This window comes from Girardinichthys multiradiatus, chromosome 8, assembly GCF_021462225.1.
Source record: "Girardinichthys multiradiatus isolate DD_20200921_A chromosome 8, DD_fGirMul_XY1, whole genome shotgun sequence".
Classification (NCBI taxonomy): Eukaryota; Metazoa; Chordata; class Actinopteri; order Cyprinodontiformes; family Goodeidae; genus Girardinichthys; species Girardinichthys multiradiatus.
This window is the reverse complement of record NC_061801.1, coordinates 15,283,628-15,301,289: the sequence shown is the minus strand read 5'-3', so window position 1 is coordinate 15,301,289 and position 17,662 is coordinate 15,283,628. Positions and strand designations below refer to the sequence as shown.

General features: G+C 39.7%; 1 protein-coding gene across 1 annotated transcript in view; it reads right to left on the bottom strand.

Moving 5' to 3' along the window:
* Positions 1-14,859, bottom strand: part of lamc3 (laminin, gamma 3) — a 224,770-nt gene extending 209,911 nt beyond the window's left edge. Inside the window, exon 1 of the mRNA XM_047372964.1 lies at positions 14,299-14,859. Within this exon, the coding sequence (XP_047228920.1) occupies positions 14,299-14,686 (388 nt within the window). The 5' untranslated portion in view covers positions 14,687-14,859. The remainder of the gene's footprint in view (positions 1-14,298) is intronic.
* Positions 14,860-17,662: the final 2,803 nt, after the last annotated feature.

Genomic DNA, 17,662 nt, shown 5'->3' with positions numbered 1-17,662 from the left:
AGCAGCTCCTGTGGAAGGTTGAACATCTTGAGTTGCCTCAGGAAGTACAGTCTCTGCTGGGCCTTCTTTCAAACAGTGTCTATGTGTGAGGACCATCTCAGGCCTTTTGAGATGGTGGTTCCTAAGAACCTGAAGTGGTCCACAGCTGATACGGTGTTGTTGAGGATGGGGAAGGGGGTGTATGGGGGTGGTGTTCTCCGAAAGTCCACCACCATTTCCACAGTCTTGAGTGGGTTGAGTTCAAGGAAGTTCTGACTGCACCAGTGGACCAGCCGATCCAGCTGCTGTCTGCATGCAGACTCATCTCCGTCCTGGATCAGTCCAATGACGGTGGTGTCTTCAGCAAACTTAAGGAGTTTAACGAACGAGTCCACTGAGGTGCAGTCTTTTGTGTACAGGGAGAAGATGAGTGGGGATAGAACACATCCCTGGGGGGCACCAGTACTTATTGATCTGGTTCGGGAGAAGATGCTCCCCATTCTCACCTGCTGCTGTCAGTCCGTCAGGAAGCTGTTGATCCACTGACAGATGGAGGCTGGGACGTTGAGCTGGGTGAGCTTCTGGTGGAGGATGTCTGGTATGATGGTGTTGAAGGCCGAGCTGAAGTCCATAAACAGGATCCTGGCATACGTCCCTGGATGGTCGAGGTGTTGCAGGATGAAGTGTAGACCTAAGTTAACAGCATCATCTGCTGACCTGTTTGCTCGGTAAGCAAACTGCAGGGGGTCCAGCAAGGGGCCTGTGATGTCTGCCAGGTGCTTCAACACCAGCCGCTCAAAGGATTTCATGACCACAGATGTCAAGGCTACAGGCCTGTAGTCATTTAATCCTAGGGTGGTGGGTTTCTTGGGAACCAGGATGATGGTGGATCGTTTGAGGCAGGAGGGGACCTCACATTTCTCCAGTGACTTGTTGAAGATCCTTGTGAAGATTGGAGCGAGTTGATTAGCACAGGCTTTCAGGCATGATGGGGAGACGTTATCAGGTCCTCCAGCTTTCTTTGTTTTCATGCGCTGAAAGTGCCTGTTTACCTCTTCCTCGGAGATTTTAAGTGCAGGCAGAGGATCTGGAGGTAGGGGGTTGGTTGTTTTATGGGTCAAATTTGTTCCTGAATGGGATGTGGAGGAGATGATTTGAGGTGTGAATGGCTTTTTGTCATGTCTGCAGTAGAAGCCATTCAGACGGTTGGCCAGTCGAGGACTCTGTTCAGGAAGGGTGGGGGGGCTCGTGTAGGCAGTGAGGTTTCTCAAACCAGTCCATACAGCTGAAGTGTCACCAGTAGAAAGGCTGTTTTTCAGCCTCTCACTGTAGCTTCTCTTGGCTGCTTTGATCTCCTTTGTTAGTCTGTTCCTGACCTGCCTGTACCGCGCCCAATCTCCACTGCTGTGAGCTTCTTCCTTTTCCCTGCGCAGATTCCTGAGGTGTGGAGTAAACCATGGCTTGTTGTTCCCAAAGGTGCAGAAGGTCTTGGTCTGCACACACATGTCCTCACAGAAACTGATGTATGATTTCACCACATCAGTTAGTTGGTTTAAGTCAGTGGCTGAAGTTTCAAAAACAGTCCAGTAGCGTCTGCTTTGATTCCTCAGTCCACTTTTTAACAGTGTGAACCTTGGGTTTGGAAGCTCTTAGTTTCTGTCTGTAGGTTGGGATGAAGTGGATAAGACAAAGGTCCGAAAGTCCCAGAGCAGCCCTGGTAACAGCATGATATGAGTCCTTTAAAGCTGTGTAACAATGGTCCAGTGTAATTTATCTCTGGTGGGACACTTAATATGCTGTCTGTATTTGGGGAGTTCATGGGAGAGGTTTGCTCTGTTAAAATCTCCCAGTATTATGTTGAAAGAGTCCGTGTATTTTTTCTCCACGTCTGTAATCAGCTCAGCAAGATGTTTTTCCGTGGCAGAAGTGCAGCCATGCGGTGGAAAATATGAGCCAATTATTATAAACGAGGAAAACTCTCTCAGTGAATAAAACAGTTTACAGATTATGGAAAATCACTCCAGATCCAGACTGCATGTTTTCCCCAGCACTTTTACGTCTCTGCACAAACCTTCATTTATATAAAAGCAGATTCCGCCTCCTCGCCTCTTCCCCGATAGCTCCGCGCTGCGATCCGCTCTGAACAGCTGGAAATCCGGCATCAGCAGTGCGTGGTCCGGGATGTTTTCACTCAGCCATTTCTTGGTGAAGCAGAGAACCGCTGATCTGCGGAGCTCCATGTTTTTACCGGTGAGGAGCAGCAGCTCGTCCATCTTGTTACTTAGAGAGCGGACATTTGCCAGATGGATTGAAGGCAGTGGTGTGCGAAGTCCTCTTTTGCGGAGCTTTACCAGTGCGCCAGCACGCTTTCCCCTCCGACTCTTTCGGAGCAGTATCCCATATAGCGCCGCAGCTCTGCTTGCCAGGAGCTCAGTGAACCTCGGATCGATGAAGGATAGTGAAAAAATCCCAAGAGAGGACTCTTTGATGTTGAGAAGATCCTCTCTACTGAATGAGACCACAGAATTGCGGCCCGCGACCACAGTACTGTGGCTCGAAAAACATAAAAACAGACAAAATACAAAAACAAAGAGAGAGCGAAGCTCCGAGGCTGCCATTGTCGGCGCCATCTTTGTTGTATATAATATAAGTGGGTATAGGAAATGATTGATGGATGTAATTGCCATATTGGACCCAAGTTTTGAAATTATTAAAGCCACCATTGCCTGGAAACATATTTACTCTTAAATCAGATTAACAAACTGATGAAGCATTCTGAATCAAACATTGTAGACAAATTAGAATTAAAAGTTAGAAAGATATGCATGTGTCTTTCAGCACACGTTTGCAACATGATTTCAGAGAAAATTTGCCTTGTTTAACTGAGTTTACACAATGCCTGCTCTCAAAGGAAGTTAAACATCCACCGTAATAAATAGACTTTTCAAGCGTAATGAGAGAATTGAATTTCCAAAAAATCATTGATAAGGGTAGCACAATATCAAGAAAACTGTAATTGCCATACTTTTGCTGAATAATGTGATGCTGATATTGATTATGATTTACCCATAGTTTCCTAACTTTTGTTTCTCTTCATCACAATTTCCCAGCCACTGTGTTATCTCTATCATCTCAGTCACTAAATAAATTACATCAAGTATAGGTATCAAGGGCAGAGAAAACTTATCTGACAGGCCAAAAATATTATTGGCAAGCAGGCAAGCATTACATTTGAGATACAATTTCCTACTAAATATTGCATGTAAGCAGTCCTTTGCAAACGCAATATTGTGGGCACTGATATTGTGATGATGACTAATTTGATATACTGTGCAGGTTTAAAATTGACATAAAAAGACCCACTGGTAGATATACAGGGGTTGGACAATGAAACTGAAACACCTGTCATTTTAGTGTCAGAGGTTTCATGGCTAAACTGGACCAGCCTGGTAGCCAGTCTTCATTGATTGCACATTGCACCAGTAAGAGCAGAGTGTGAAGGTTCAATTAGCAGGGTAAGAGCTCAGTTTTGCTCAAAATATTGAAATGCACACAACATTATGGGTGACATACCAGAGTTCAAAAGAGGACAAATTGTTGGTGCAAGTCTTGCTGGCGCATCTCTGACCAAGACAGCAAGTCTTTGTGATGTATCAAGAGCCACGGTATCCAGGGTAATGTCAGCATACCACCAAGAAGGACGAACCACATCCAACAGGATTAACTGTGGACACAAGAAGAAGCTATCTGAAAGGGATGTTCGGGTGCTAACCCGGATTGTATCCAAAAAACATAAAACCACGGCTGTCCAAATCACGGCAGAATTAAATGTGCACCTCAACTCTGTTTCCACCAGAACTGTACGTCGGGAGTTCCACAGGGTCAATATACACGGCTGGGCTGCTGTAGCCAAACCTTTGGTCACTCATGACAATGGCAAACGTCGGTTTCAATGGTGCAAGGCGAGCAAATCTTGGGCTGTGGACAATGTGAAACATGTATTGTTCTCTGATGAGTCCACCTTTACTGTTTCCCCCACATCCGGGAGAGTTACGGTTTGGAGAAGCCCCAAAGAAGCGCATCACCCAGACTGCTGCATGCCCAGATCGAAGCATGGGGGTGGATCAGTGATGGTTTGGACTGCCATATCATGGCATTCCCTTGGCCCAATACTTGTGCTAGATGGGCGTGTCACTGCCAAGGACTACCGAACCATTCTTGAGGACCATGTGCATCCAATGGTTCAAACATTGTATCCTGAAGGCGGTGCCGTGTATCAGGATGACAATGCACCAATACACACAGCAAAACTGGTGAAAGATTGGTTTGATGAACATGAAAGTGAAGTTGAACATCTCCCATGGCCTGCACAGTCAACAGATCTAAATATTATTGAGCCACTTTGGGGTTTTTTGGAAGAGCGAGTCAGGAAAGTTTTTCCTCCACCAGTATCACGTAGTGACCTGGCCACTATCCTGCAAGAAGAATGGCTTAAAATCCCTCTGACCACTGTGCAGGACTTGTATATGTCATTCCCAAGATGAATTGACGCTGTATTGGCCGCAAAAGGAGGCCCTACACCATACTAATAAATTATTGTGGTCTAAAACCAGGTGTTTCAGTTTCATTGTCCAACCCCTGTAGGTTGTTGTAGGAGCTGTGTAAGATACAAAATCCTTTAATCTGATCAGAAGTGTGAAAGAAAAAGATGATTAAAGACCAATAATAACAACAAAACAGCCTGGACCTTACAGCTGATGCAGAAATTCGTTCCATCCCAGATTGAGTTAAAACATTTCCATTTAGACACTGACTATAAAGAATAAGGGTTAAAAGCTACATAGTTTGACCTGTTCTTAGTCAAAGTCAAACACAGCTGCACTTTTCTGCCTAGACTCAGACTAAACTACTCATAAGTACCGTACACTATACAAAATCTGTTTACTTGAGCCAAATGTTTAGTGTTAACAAACAAGTAGATAGATGGATTTATGTACTCATGCCAAACTTCAAAGTCCAATAAAGAAAACCTTGTTTTTCACTTATACACGATTCATTTCACAGACGTGAGCTCATGATCTGACTGTGAAAGCGCCATACCCAATGTGGCAGACTTTCATCTTTGCTTTAAATCAGAGACAGGATGTTGCTTTTCTTTGACGTTGCAAATGAGAACCAGCTGTAGACATTAATACGATCTGATAGAATGTGTGTTTGTTTGGGTCTCTTTCTCAACAAGTCTTTGTGGGAAAAACCTGACCCCAATTCCTTACCAGCAAAGCAGATTTTTCTTTTTTCACCCTTCACTCCTTCTTCCTCTTCATGTTTTGTTTACTCCCCCTGAAGCTGCCTTAATCCTACCCCTTCTTGTTTTTCCTCTCTCTCTCTCTTCCTTCACAGACCAATACTGACCGGTCTGCGGCGTGTGTCCCTGCATCCTGCTGCTGTGTTTATCATCCCAGCATTTGCCTGTATTCCCCTCACAGAGATCTTATTTTGTTTGGACAGGCGAAGGAAAACAGTAATGCCAATGGCACCCCCCACCAGCAGCTGAGATGGACTACAAAAGGATGCCACACATAATTCAGAGATATTCAGTTACATGAAATTATGTGTTCTGAAAACCGAATCAGAATCCATTTAAGACGGAAACATTAAAGGTGGTGAGTTTAGTCGAACACATGCTTGGTAGGGACAAAAGGTCAGTTTAGTCTATAGGAGACAGACGTGGGTGTTGGAATTGTTTGAAGAATAACAAACTCTCCAGACAAAGGGGACTCTTTTGTAGCTGCAGGAATGCCCACTCAGAACAAACAAATTGTATAAACAATAAAGTCCCAAAATATAGTCAGACATCTGCTTCAATTGAAAATCAATGGTCTTCATCTGATGGAGGTACTTCCTGCTTTTAGACCACATGGTCCTCTGTTGTCGGAACACTGACATTTTCAAATTCTACCACTTTGAAGCGCATCTGTTTGACAACCTTAGTTGTTCCTCCTGCGACGCGTACAGGAGAACATTTGGCATAAAAAAATGAGTCTATAATTTCTAGCAGAAATGACCTTTCCTGACATATATAGTGTGGTCTTGTGCAATCACAGCTTTTCTCAATTCTAATCATGATTTTGAAAATAAATAAGATTTAAATTGATCTTGGAAACACACCTGCTAAGAGATTTAATAAAAAAATCTGCAGAGCATTACTGTATTGTGATATTTAGAACCTTACTTTTTATCCTTCAAACAGATGCATTGGATCTCATGTTTTTTCTTTTCTTTTCTCTGTTACTCTTGCTTCCAATCATCCATGTTGTTGCATTGTTCAATGTGTCATTGGAAATTGGAAAGAGCATGAAAGAACTGCAAATTTACCAAGCCATGACCATCCACCTAAACTGGCAGGCCTGGCAAGGAGAACATTAATCGAAGAAGGGCCCAAGAGGCCCATGGTAACTCTGCAAAATCTGAGGAGGTCCACAACTCAGGTAGGAGAATCTGTTGACCGCTAACCTATTAGTCATGCACTGAAAAATCTGTCCTGACTTGAGTGTGGTGTGGAGGTTTACCTTCCAGCGGGACAACATCTCTAAAGATGCATTTAGAACTTCATCCGATTCCAATCTAATTGAGCTTAAGCAAGCTTGCAAAGAAGAAGAGGTAAACATGTCTGTCTCTAGATGTGCATAGCTGGTATAGACATTTCTCAGAAGACTTACAGCTGTAATTGAGCAGTGAGTGGCAGTTTTACAAAGTATTGACTTGGTATGGATCATGTATCATTTTCATTCCACCTTACAATTTTGCATTACTTTATGTTGGAATATAAAATACTCCAAAGAAACCTAAGACCTGAGAAAAAGTTTTGAAAAATGTAACAAGAGACACATTTTTATTCTCTCATTTCTTCATTTCCCATTTTGTGTTCTCTTAGGTATGTTTCAGACTAATACAAGTACAGCTCCAAAAATTTTAATATTTTGAAAATGTTCAATGTCACTCATTTCAGAAAGTGAAACTAATAAACCATAGAGATTCAGCGAACATAGAGTAAAAATATTTCAAGCTTTTATTTCTAATAATTGATAATTAATTTTGATGATTTTGGCTTACATATTATGAAAATCCAAAATTCAATGTCACAGAAAATTTTAATATTGCAAACAAGTTAAATATCCGAAATTCATGGTGTCACAACCTATTCAGCATTATTGTGCTTTACAGGCTGTAGTCTGCGGTGTGAACTCACTGTGCAACCTGACAGTGACACACCTGTTGTTCTTTTTGCCTCAGGATAAACACCACCATGCCCAAACAATGTATGACTGAGCAGCCAGTGCTACTTTGGAAAATATTCCTTTGTTACCTTGTTGTAGCATTTTTTATTATATGAGCCATCTATAACCTCTTCACTTTTGAGACATGTTGAGTCATGTCTTAAAATAAGTTAATTTTAAATCGTGTGGTACATGTGGTACACTAAATACTAAATGTTTAAATATTCCAATGATGTGGAGGATTTACTTGGTACATATTTTTAAAAGAAGTTGGACTTTGTGTTTTACTAACATATTTGGACAAATGGACATTTAATATCAATCATAACAATAGCTAAAAATGTCAGTAATCTTAATACACAATAAACGTTTTTACATTTATCCCCACTTACTGTGTGTTACTGTTATAAAAGTGAATGTTTTTATGCCATCTTAATTGGGATTTTAAACACTTATTAATAGTCTAAAAATAGGCGAGATTGATAATGATAAACTAAGGAACTCTTGATTAATATCACAACATATTTACAATATGAACTACACAACCACACTTTTGATTTGTGAATGAAATATAAACCCAGGACTTTGAATGTGCACCAGGCATGGTTTTATTGTCGTAGATATACAATAAATTACTTAAAAAAATAGAAACTCTGTCCCTAATCTGCCTATGAGGTGTTCTGTGCTCACCTCTGTGTTACGAGTGAGTCTGTCACAGACAATCTGCCATAGTATGAGGGTGCAATTGGAAATTACAACTCAGTTTGAGTAACCGACATATTCCTTCTGGGAAAACAAAATAAACTCTTGCCCTAATAATATCAAAAGAGCATATTCTGTCGATACACAGCCTGTCCAGCTGAAATGTTTAATGACTCTTTCGATAAAAATGCTTCTTGTTCCAGTCTGCCAGGAGGGAACATATATTTAAAATTTTTAACACTATTCTGTTAGTTTTCCAGACTGTAGCTCTCAAGCTACTTTTCTGCACATTGTTCTTATTACTGCAATGTGAAAACTGATGAAATAAGTTCCTTTATACTTAATAAAGTCGATCGGTTTTGGCATGGGCCTTGTGGTATTTTTTGCATGATGGCTTTTTTGTGGTCCTTACTAATTTTGTATTATTTGTGTGAGATAGATAAAACTCTACCATGTCTCTTTTGATGCACTTCCCTTCTAAACAGTATAGGTCTATTGGGATTAAGGGTATGGAAGTTACAGGGTTTATTTGTGTACAAGTGCTGTATTTTACTTTTGATATGTCACTGTCTTGTAATTTTCTTTCATATTTAGGGGTTAACTAACCATCTGGAAAATAAATCCCTGTGCTTTGTGAATACCCCTAGGTGAGCAGATAATTATTAGTCAAATCTTTCAGAAAGTTTGTAATGCCATAAGCTTTACTTCCATACATGGCTTGAAAGAGTTACAGTGCTCATGCTGCATAATTTTTCGACATGGCTCCTTGGCATTGCTGGTGATTCAATGATCTATGCTGCAGTAGTAGATGTCTAGGAAGGTACTGCAGAGTATATTTTACCAAAGGAAGACAGAATGACATCATGTCATGTAGATACAAAATAGACCAGGAGAACAGGCAGATTGATTCAGAGCCTAAGGCCCATAATTAAAACTATGTTTAGGTACAGTAGCCAGCTGTTTTTCTACATAATACATCTTTATTGTGTTTTGACAGTGTGTTATAGTCAGTTGTTGTCAGTAAAACCTAATTGCCATGGTGTCCCTGGTAATGCCAATGTGCCATTATATAATTTTATTTACCGACCAGGTGATAATTCTGGAGAGTGAGGACAGTGTTACAGAGCAGATTGTGCTGGCAGCCTGCATGATCAAAGTCAGTATAGGTCTGCATGAAAAAAAGTTTTCCCTCTTGATAATGGTTGGTGGTGGAATCGTGGTGCAACTTCTACGGTCTGGGCAAGTGTTTTCCCTAATAAGTAGTCAGGTTGTTTAGATCTACACACCAAGGCACAGATTAAACTATATTATTGTTTATTTGCTTCCTTCAGGTTAACTTTCTGCATTCACTGTAGTAAATTGAAATATAAGAACACCATATTTCCATATATTTTTCCAAAAGATCTCTATGTATAGACAAGAAAGTGATTTATTAACATGTAAAAAAAATAATTTGTTTTATTCATTAAACAAAATAAATAAGAAAGTGTTAATTCTAACTTAGCCTAACCCTACCCCTAATAGCTAGTCAGATGACCTGTAGTTGAAATAACTTCTGTGACACGCCAGTTGTAGCAATCTACCAGTCTTTGACATCAGTCTGAGGAATGTTTGCCCCACCCCTCTCTTACACCTGAGACATATTTGAGGGCTTTCTTGCATGTACAGCCAAGTAAGTGATTGTCATGTTTTCTCTGGAACATGACAATGATCTGAGTGTTTTAAAATGCTTCCTAACAATACTTATTACTTATTAGGCAAAATGTGCATGTGATCTGAAATGCCAGAAATGATTTTAGCCATTTTAAGTGAAAATGCATGTCGGGATGTCCTAATCTATGCCTAACAAGAAATTGCAAGATATTGCATTTTGTTTTGTTTTTTTAACCAAAAAATGTTTGCAAAAAAATAAAAAGTATTTTCCTTTTTCTTTATTGTTTATTTAAAGTACTAAAATGTTGCCATATTATCAAAATTGATAATAGATATTAATGTGTCTAAATATGTTAAAAACAGACATGGGCTCTGTTCGGGTGCCTAGCTTTTTTTTTCTAACTATACCAGTATTTATGTTTCCATAGGCTATATAAAAGAAGAAACTGTAGTTTATGTTCTTTTAAAACTGTATTGCTAGCATACCTTTTCATAAACACGACACCAATATGTAGATTTTCAAATAATATCAACTCACGAACTCCATAAGACTAATGAATCCGGAGCGCTATGGCAGGAGACTTCCAGAAAAAGCAGCAAAAAGCAAAAGCACGCCAGATATCAGTTCCCCACAAATGCTTTACAGCCGTATATCAATCCTAGTGACATCTCTGGTTAGCTCTGTCGGTTAATTTGACACGAGCATATTCTCCTGGTAGCAGTCTGCCAATGGCAGAAATGCCGATGCTGACCTATATTGATTCCTCAGCCAATGGAAGGCCAATGTGTAGATATGTTTGCTCTGTTTGTGTTTCTGTGAGTCTGTTTATTTGTTTGACAGTCCATCAGCAAGATCCACCCATCGCTGCCCAGTTGAACTTCATGAAGTGGGGAGGATGAATATCAAAAGGAAGAAACTTGTAATTCAACCTGGAAAAACTCAAAAAGGGAGAAACAACAAGATAATGATTAGCAGGTTTATTAATGAAAATATCTATTTGGCGCTCGGACCCTAGTGGAAGACTTGTCTGAGGATGACGTGAGCTAGAAAGGCCATTTTAGGATTAGGACTAGGTACGTCTTCCCCCCCGAAAATCCAATCCTGGTGTTGGAGTGGCCTGAAGAAGTTTGTAAGGAATATGGGATCCAGATGGTGGAGAAAGGGGAGGAGGGTCGAAGCCCAGCAACGAGCAGTGTCTTCCATGATGAAGGTCTTTAAATATAATGTCTTGGGAGATGATTGGACGAGGTGAAGAACAGACCCGTCTGTGATTGTAGTGTTATGAATAACCAGGCGGAAAATAGACAGTGAAGGTGAGTCTTCCGTGTTGAATTTTTGTTAAAAACTCCATAATACTCTTAAACCACTTTGTTGAAAATTATTAAACCAAACTGGCCTTGTGCTTTTCGAGTGTCTTCTTGATTTGGGAATATGGTAGTAATTTAGAGGAATAGTTCCAGGAAGGTCAAACTATTTTCCATTGGCTGTTACTGGTTTGAAAAGGTTTCTAAAAAGTAGTAATTAAATTTTGGGAAGGTCATCTTTGAACAATATTTATCATTTTTGCCCCAGTATTCTTTGTATTCCCTCTTGCTGATAAGAGATTCCTGTTGCAGTCACACAAACTCAGCTCAGCATAGAAATGGGAGAGGAAAATGAAATTGCAGAAGGTTTCTATTAATGTTTTCTATAATAAATCGTCACAGTTAGGTTAGAGTTACAATTTCAGCCTGCTACTTATTTCAGCAGCTTTTCACAGCATAGTAATGTGATTAGAATGTTATTGGCTCAAACGTGGTTAATAGAAATGGATAAAAGTAGCTTGCAATGCAAATGTACACAATGCTTATAATATTACTGGCAGAATTAATGTAGCACTAAGGTAGTCTACAGTTACATACTTGCTCTGAACTGTGAAGGCAGCAAGCTTAGACAAAACTGCATTTAGTTTCTTGATCATAAAGTCCCAGGACTCCTTTTTCTTGTGTTAACTATAGCACAGCTGTGGTTAATGTTTCATTCCCCAGTCCTCCACCGGTTTCTCTCTATATTGTTTGTGCCATCAAATATGTTGCTGTGTTCCCACATACTATACAAACACTGCTTGGTTGTTTCTTTAACCTAAATTCTGGGCTGATGCTACTGGGACAAAAGTTGTGTAGTTTTAACAGCAAAATTGGTGAAAGACTGTTTATTGAAGTTTATTTGGTTAGGGAATAGACTAAAAAGAAGCCCATCATTCTACACAGTCCACCATTTTGAGCTACATAAAACAATCCAATCAGACTTAATTAAACCTCTTCCACAAAAACCGTGAATGTGATAAAATTATTATGTTTAAAAAGTTGAAGGAAGTGGGTTTATTGACTTTAGTTCACACTAGAGAACAAGTCTGTTCCCTTAAGGTACTAAGGTTCAGCATTAACAGACAAGTGTTATTTGTTGAGTTTAGATTCTGATATTCAACTTAATTTGCTTGCTAATAGCATTCCTTATTGACATAATAAGGTTATTTTTTTACCTAATGGCTCTTACTTTCAACCCGGTATGGTGGGTCAAACCCATATCCCAACCCTGCTGCGTGAAAGTGCTTTGCAAAGGTGTTGAAACTTCTTGAATATTTTACGACCACAACCTTAATTGTATTTGCTTGGAGTTTCAAATGTTAGCACAAACATGTGATTGTGAAATAAAATTTGAACAGAGTTCTTGTCAAAACTGAGAAATGTAGCATGCATATTTATTCAGCCCCCTGATTCAAAAAAGCTTTTGGGCATGTTTCTATCAGCTTTACACATCTAGAGATTACATTTGTTGGTCATTCTTGTTTAAAACAACAGATACTTACACTGGCAGTATATGTAGAGTCATTGACCTCCACCTTAGTTTTAGCTTTTGACTTTTTTTTCCATTATAGCCCTATATTTAGCTCCATCTATCTTTCCATCGAAGCTAACCAGCTTCCCTGTTGCCACTGAAGAATACGACCATGGAGAAGGTGTGTTTAGGGTTATGTGCAGTAATAGTTATCCACCTCTCAAAATATTTTGCAGGTAGGCAAAAAGGACAGCTTTGCTCTTATCTGATTCATCTTTTTCCATGTTTACTGAGTCCCCAACATGGCTTTTTGCAAACTTTAGATTATACTTCTTATTGCTTTCTTTCAACGCTGACTTTCTTCTTGCCAAAAAGACAGATTTCTTCAGTGCACTGTCAACATGTTCTCCTACTTGAGCTGTGGATCAGCTTCTCTGGAGCTACCATGGCCTTCTTGGCTTCTTCTCTAATAAAACTTTCCTTTGTCCGCCCATCAGTTTAGGTGGATGACCATATCTTGGTAGGTTTGCAGTTGTGCCATAATTTTGGACAATACATTGGGAGTTGTTCAAAGCTAAATATTGTTTTACAAATCAACCCTGTTTTAAACCTTTGTACATCTTCATCACTGGCCTGTTTAGTGTGTTCCTTGGTCTTCATGATGCTGTTTGTTCACTAATGTTCTGTAACAAACCTCCAAGTCATTCACAGAGCATCTGCATTTATACTGAGAATAAACTACAAACAGGTTCACTCTTATTACCAACTGGTTGACTACTAAGAGCAATTGCTCACAGTGGATTTTATTTAGTGGTGTAAGAGAAAAAAGTGTTTCATTTAAATGCATGTTACACTTTTTAGATTTTTATTTCTAACACATTATCCAAACCACCATTGATTTTCAGCCCACTCCTCAGTCATTTGCACAGTGTTGAATGATAATAATCTGGATTTGTATGTTGTAAAATGACAAAATGGGCTGGATTGGTATATATTAGACCCAAATTGAGTTGTTTTCAACATAGCAGTTTTTAGATAAGCTTTCCTGAAACTGGCTGAGGGGAGTTTTTGAAATTTCTTTGCCTCAAACGTGTGACATAAATTCCAAATATATTTTATGGAAAGAGGTAGCAAACATTTGTTTCCTATCTTCAAGGCCTTACTTCTGTTGGCCCAAATCTGCTTGTATGGATAGGTAGTTATAACAGGTTGTTGTATTTTAGAAAAAGGCAAATCATGCTAGGAACACATTAAAGGCTTTACAAATGATCAGATTTGCCCCCAAAGTTCTAATCATCTCCTTTGAACTAACACCATTGCTCAGTTTGACATGTGGTCTCAATGAAAAGGTCAGACCCGAGGGACATCACACTGTTCTTGTTTTAATATCTCTGCTGCCACAGTGCGTCCTTGTTAATCTGCCATGTATCCTACAGAATTTTCCTTTGTTAAAATGTATTTCAAGTCTAACCCATGTCTGGACCAAAAATGTTTTTATGGAGATGAGTGTAGCTTTATCATGCAAATCATGTGTTGTTCAGAACATCTGCTTTAAATTGACAACCCTACTCCCTTCCCCCCAAGAGATTGCAGTACCCAAAATAATGCCTCAAGTTACTTGCAAAGAAAGGAAAAGTGAAAAGTTAATGGCATGTCAAGTTTAGATGGTATGTGATTTTTTTTTCACTCTAGATTATCTTCCCTGGAACAAAACAAATGTAATCTGTCAAGCACTTTTAATGATGAAGAACATTGCATACTGTAGGCTCTCTCATTCTTCTGAATCTGAACACAAACTCCACAAATGAGTTAAGTATTACTTAACAAATTAGCCATAAAGCTCAAAGCAGATTGTGCTGTTGCACTTACCGAGTTGCAGGGTAAGGTTGACAGAATTGGGGTACTGGATGCCATAGTACATGGACTGACTTTGCCACCACGTGGGCTCCTCATTCCTATTAAAGTCTGTCAGAAGGCTGGCATTGTGGTTCAGCTCAGGGTTTGACGCATCACAGTAGTGACACAAGCGTGTTGAGCCGGTCTGCATGCAGTAATCCTCAGGCGGGGAACCACACACGTTTGATACCACCACAGTGCGATTGAAGGCAATATTTTCAAACTTAGGCAAGCAACGGCTGGGGACCCCCTTCTCATCGTAGCAGGTGTCCATTGCGGCCCAAACCAGACTGTGGAGGTGCAGGTAATGAAAAAAGACAAGAGCCAGGATAGGAGAACTCAAAGCAAAGGGCACAGCCATGTTTATGATTGCTGTGAGTTTTCACACTCATACACTTCAGTTTTAAGGTTGCAAACACATAAAGATCCAAACAAAGAAAGGTAATCCAACAACAGAAAGATAATCCAATCCAAAGTCTTCTTTGTCTACTTTCTCTGTTCTGTTTCTGCCGGGTCTCCAACATGTGTCCTCCTTGTGTGGAGTGGAATGAAGTTTATGCAAGGACCCCTCAATTCAGGAGCAAGCTGGAGACAGAGGAGGGACAGGGGTGGGGGTTGAAGGATTCAAAGGACCTTTGAACTTCTCCACCTGGTGGGTAATTTGAAAACTACACCAGCAAAAGATTTAGCCTGGTCTAACTGGTTTAAATGTTGCAGACACTTGACACTTGGCCCTGAAGCAGGATAGACTGGTAAATGTTGATCAAAACAATTCAGAAGTGCAAGAATAGCATTGCTGAAACTGTTGGGAAAATGTCACCCGTCACAGATTATCTCCGTTATTTAAAAAAATAGATGTGTTACTGTGTAACAGAGTTTTTTTAGCTAGATCTACTAAAGTACTCACCTAAAACAAAACAAATATGTTATATGCATTAAATCTGATCTCTTCCCCCTTTTCTCTCATGTCATCACAAACCTCAAAATATATATTTTGTTCAGTTTTGTATCTGACACACAAAAAACAAGGCCTGAAAATCTGAAAAGATTAGTGTGCTTTTGTATTTCCAGCCAATACTATGTTGATTGCCCTGTACTGCCCAGGATTTCCCTGTATTTAGCTCCATGTTCCCATCAACTCTGACCTACTTCCCCGTCCTTGCTGAAGAAAAGAATCCCCAAAACGTGAAGCTTCCACCACTGTGTTTAAAGGTGTGAATGGTTGTGCCATACTCTCTTCAGTGTCATAATAGATTTAAAAGTGCTTTGTGAGATGTTAAAAGGATAGGATATCTGCTGTGAGGTCCAGACTTAAGCAAGGACAAAAGGAGTTCAAAAATTGGAAAAACTTCAATTTAATAATGTCAAAAATAGTTAACAAAAGGTCAACTTCAGTACAAAAATAACTCAGATAATAAATGACATGAGTTTGGACCCAACTCAGCTGAGGTCAACTAAACAGTAACAAAACTCAAACAAAACTGACCTCCAGACAAAAAACAAAGGCTACTTAAATAGGGGTGGAATAACCTAGACTCACCAAATGGGGAAGGCACAACATAAGAGGAACAACAAATGGAAAAAAATACATACAAATTAACAAACATAAATGACACACATTAATCTTTAACTTAACACAAATAAGTGAATACTAAAGTGACAAAATAACTAACAACTTTAACAAGTTAAGAAGTTAAGTCCCCCCCCCAATCGTTTGGAATAATGGTATGTTCATGGCTTCCACCTCCACCTGGTCTGCGTTTGCAGAACCTCAAAGAAAAAAAACAAGTATAAGTAAACCATTCAGACGAATCTTAACTAAAGTATGCACCCATTAAAAAATATCTGTCTAAATAAAATAACTTGAACTTATGTATAGTGTCATCTGAACCTAATAAATGTAAAACAATGAAACAATACTACTAACACTTTGTGGTGGTGGTAGAAGCATCCACCACACACTCCCCCTCCTCTGAAGGCTCACCGACACAGCAGGACAGGTAGTCAGCAGTAATATTCTGCTTCCCAGGGATGTAATGCACCTCAAACTTGTAGGGTTGCATTGCCAGGTACCAGTGAGTTATTCGACTATTGGTGTCCTTCATCCTCTCCAGCCATTTTAGGGCTTTGTGATCAGTTTCCAGTACAAAATGTCTTCCCAGAAGATAATATCGAAGTGAATCCAGAACCCACTTTATAGCCAGGCATTCCTTCTCAACAGTGGAATAACGGGTTTCTCTGGAAAAAAGCTTTCGGCGGATGAAGGCGATTGGATGGCAATGATTTGGGGGGCCCTGCAACAACACAGCAACAAGACCTTTATCTAAAGCATCAGTACAAGAATAAGTAAACCATTCAGACAAATCTTAACTAAAATGTGCCGCCATTAGAAAATATCTGTCTAAATAAAATAACTTGAACTTATGTATAGTGTCATCTGAAACTAATAAATGTAAAACAATGAAACAATACTAACACTTTGTGGTGGTGGTAGAAGCATCCACCACATCTGCCTTTAACCTAATCTTGCTCCCCACAACTTTCTCCCTGACCTGTATGGTGAGTTTCTTGTTCCTTATGAATTTTGCTTTTATTCATTAATATTATTTAACAAACAACTGAAGCCTTTAAAGAAGAGTAAAGGGGATTTAGGGGGATGAATACAAATACATTTCACATTTTTTTAGCTTTTTATTTGTAGAGAATTTAAATAAACATTTATCATTCACTCTACTTTATAGATTTCTTTTTCCGATTTCTGCTGATCTATCAAATAAAATCCATATATAATAAATAATACATTGAGATTTTAACATTGCAGAATGTTCAATTTCAAGGGGAATAAATACGACTGTTGGACCACTTGTTTGCTGAATATTGGACCATTTGCACGTTGCTGGACGCCACTATGCCTTTCCAACGTCATCAGCCATTTTGTACCGCAGGATAGCCTGTTCCTACAAATCCCAGCGGGCACCGCGTCTGATAAGACGTGGGCATCGCAGCCCTGAGGCCACTGCCAACTATATAACAGAGTATGAGACGGCCCACCAATTGCTTTCCAGCTGAAACCAAGACGCGGTTATCACGCAACGGGAGCATCAATTCTGGAGAAGAAGTCCCACGTGGATTTCATTTATTCTCCCAGTTGGCCAATGAGAAACTAAGCGAATTAAGCTTACAGGAATAAGAACGCTTGTAAGTTTTCAACTTTACCGATCGAAGACGTGGGTTTAACACGTAACCTAAAAACCATGGAGTTTCAAGGAGACACAATTTTCCCTCCTTGTTTTGTACCAGTCGACTAGTGACGGTCCATCATTATTTTCTACCTTTC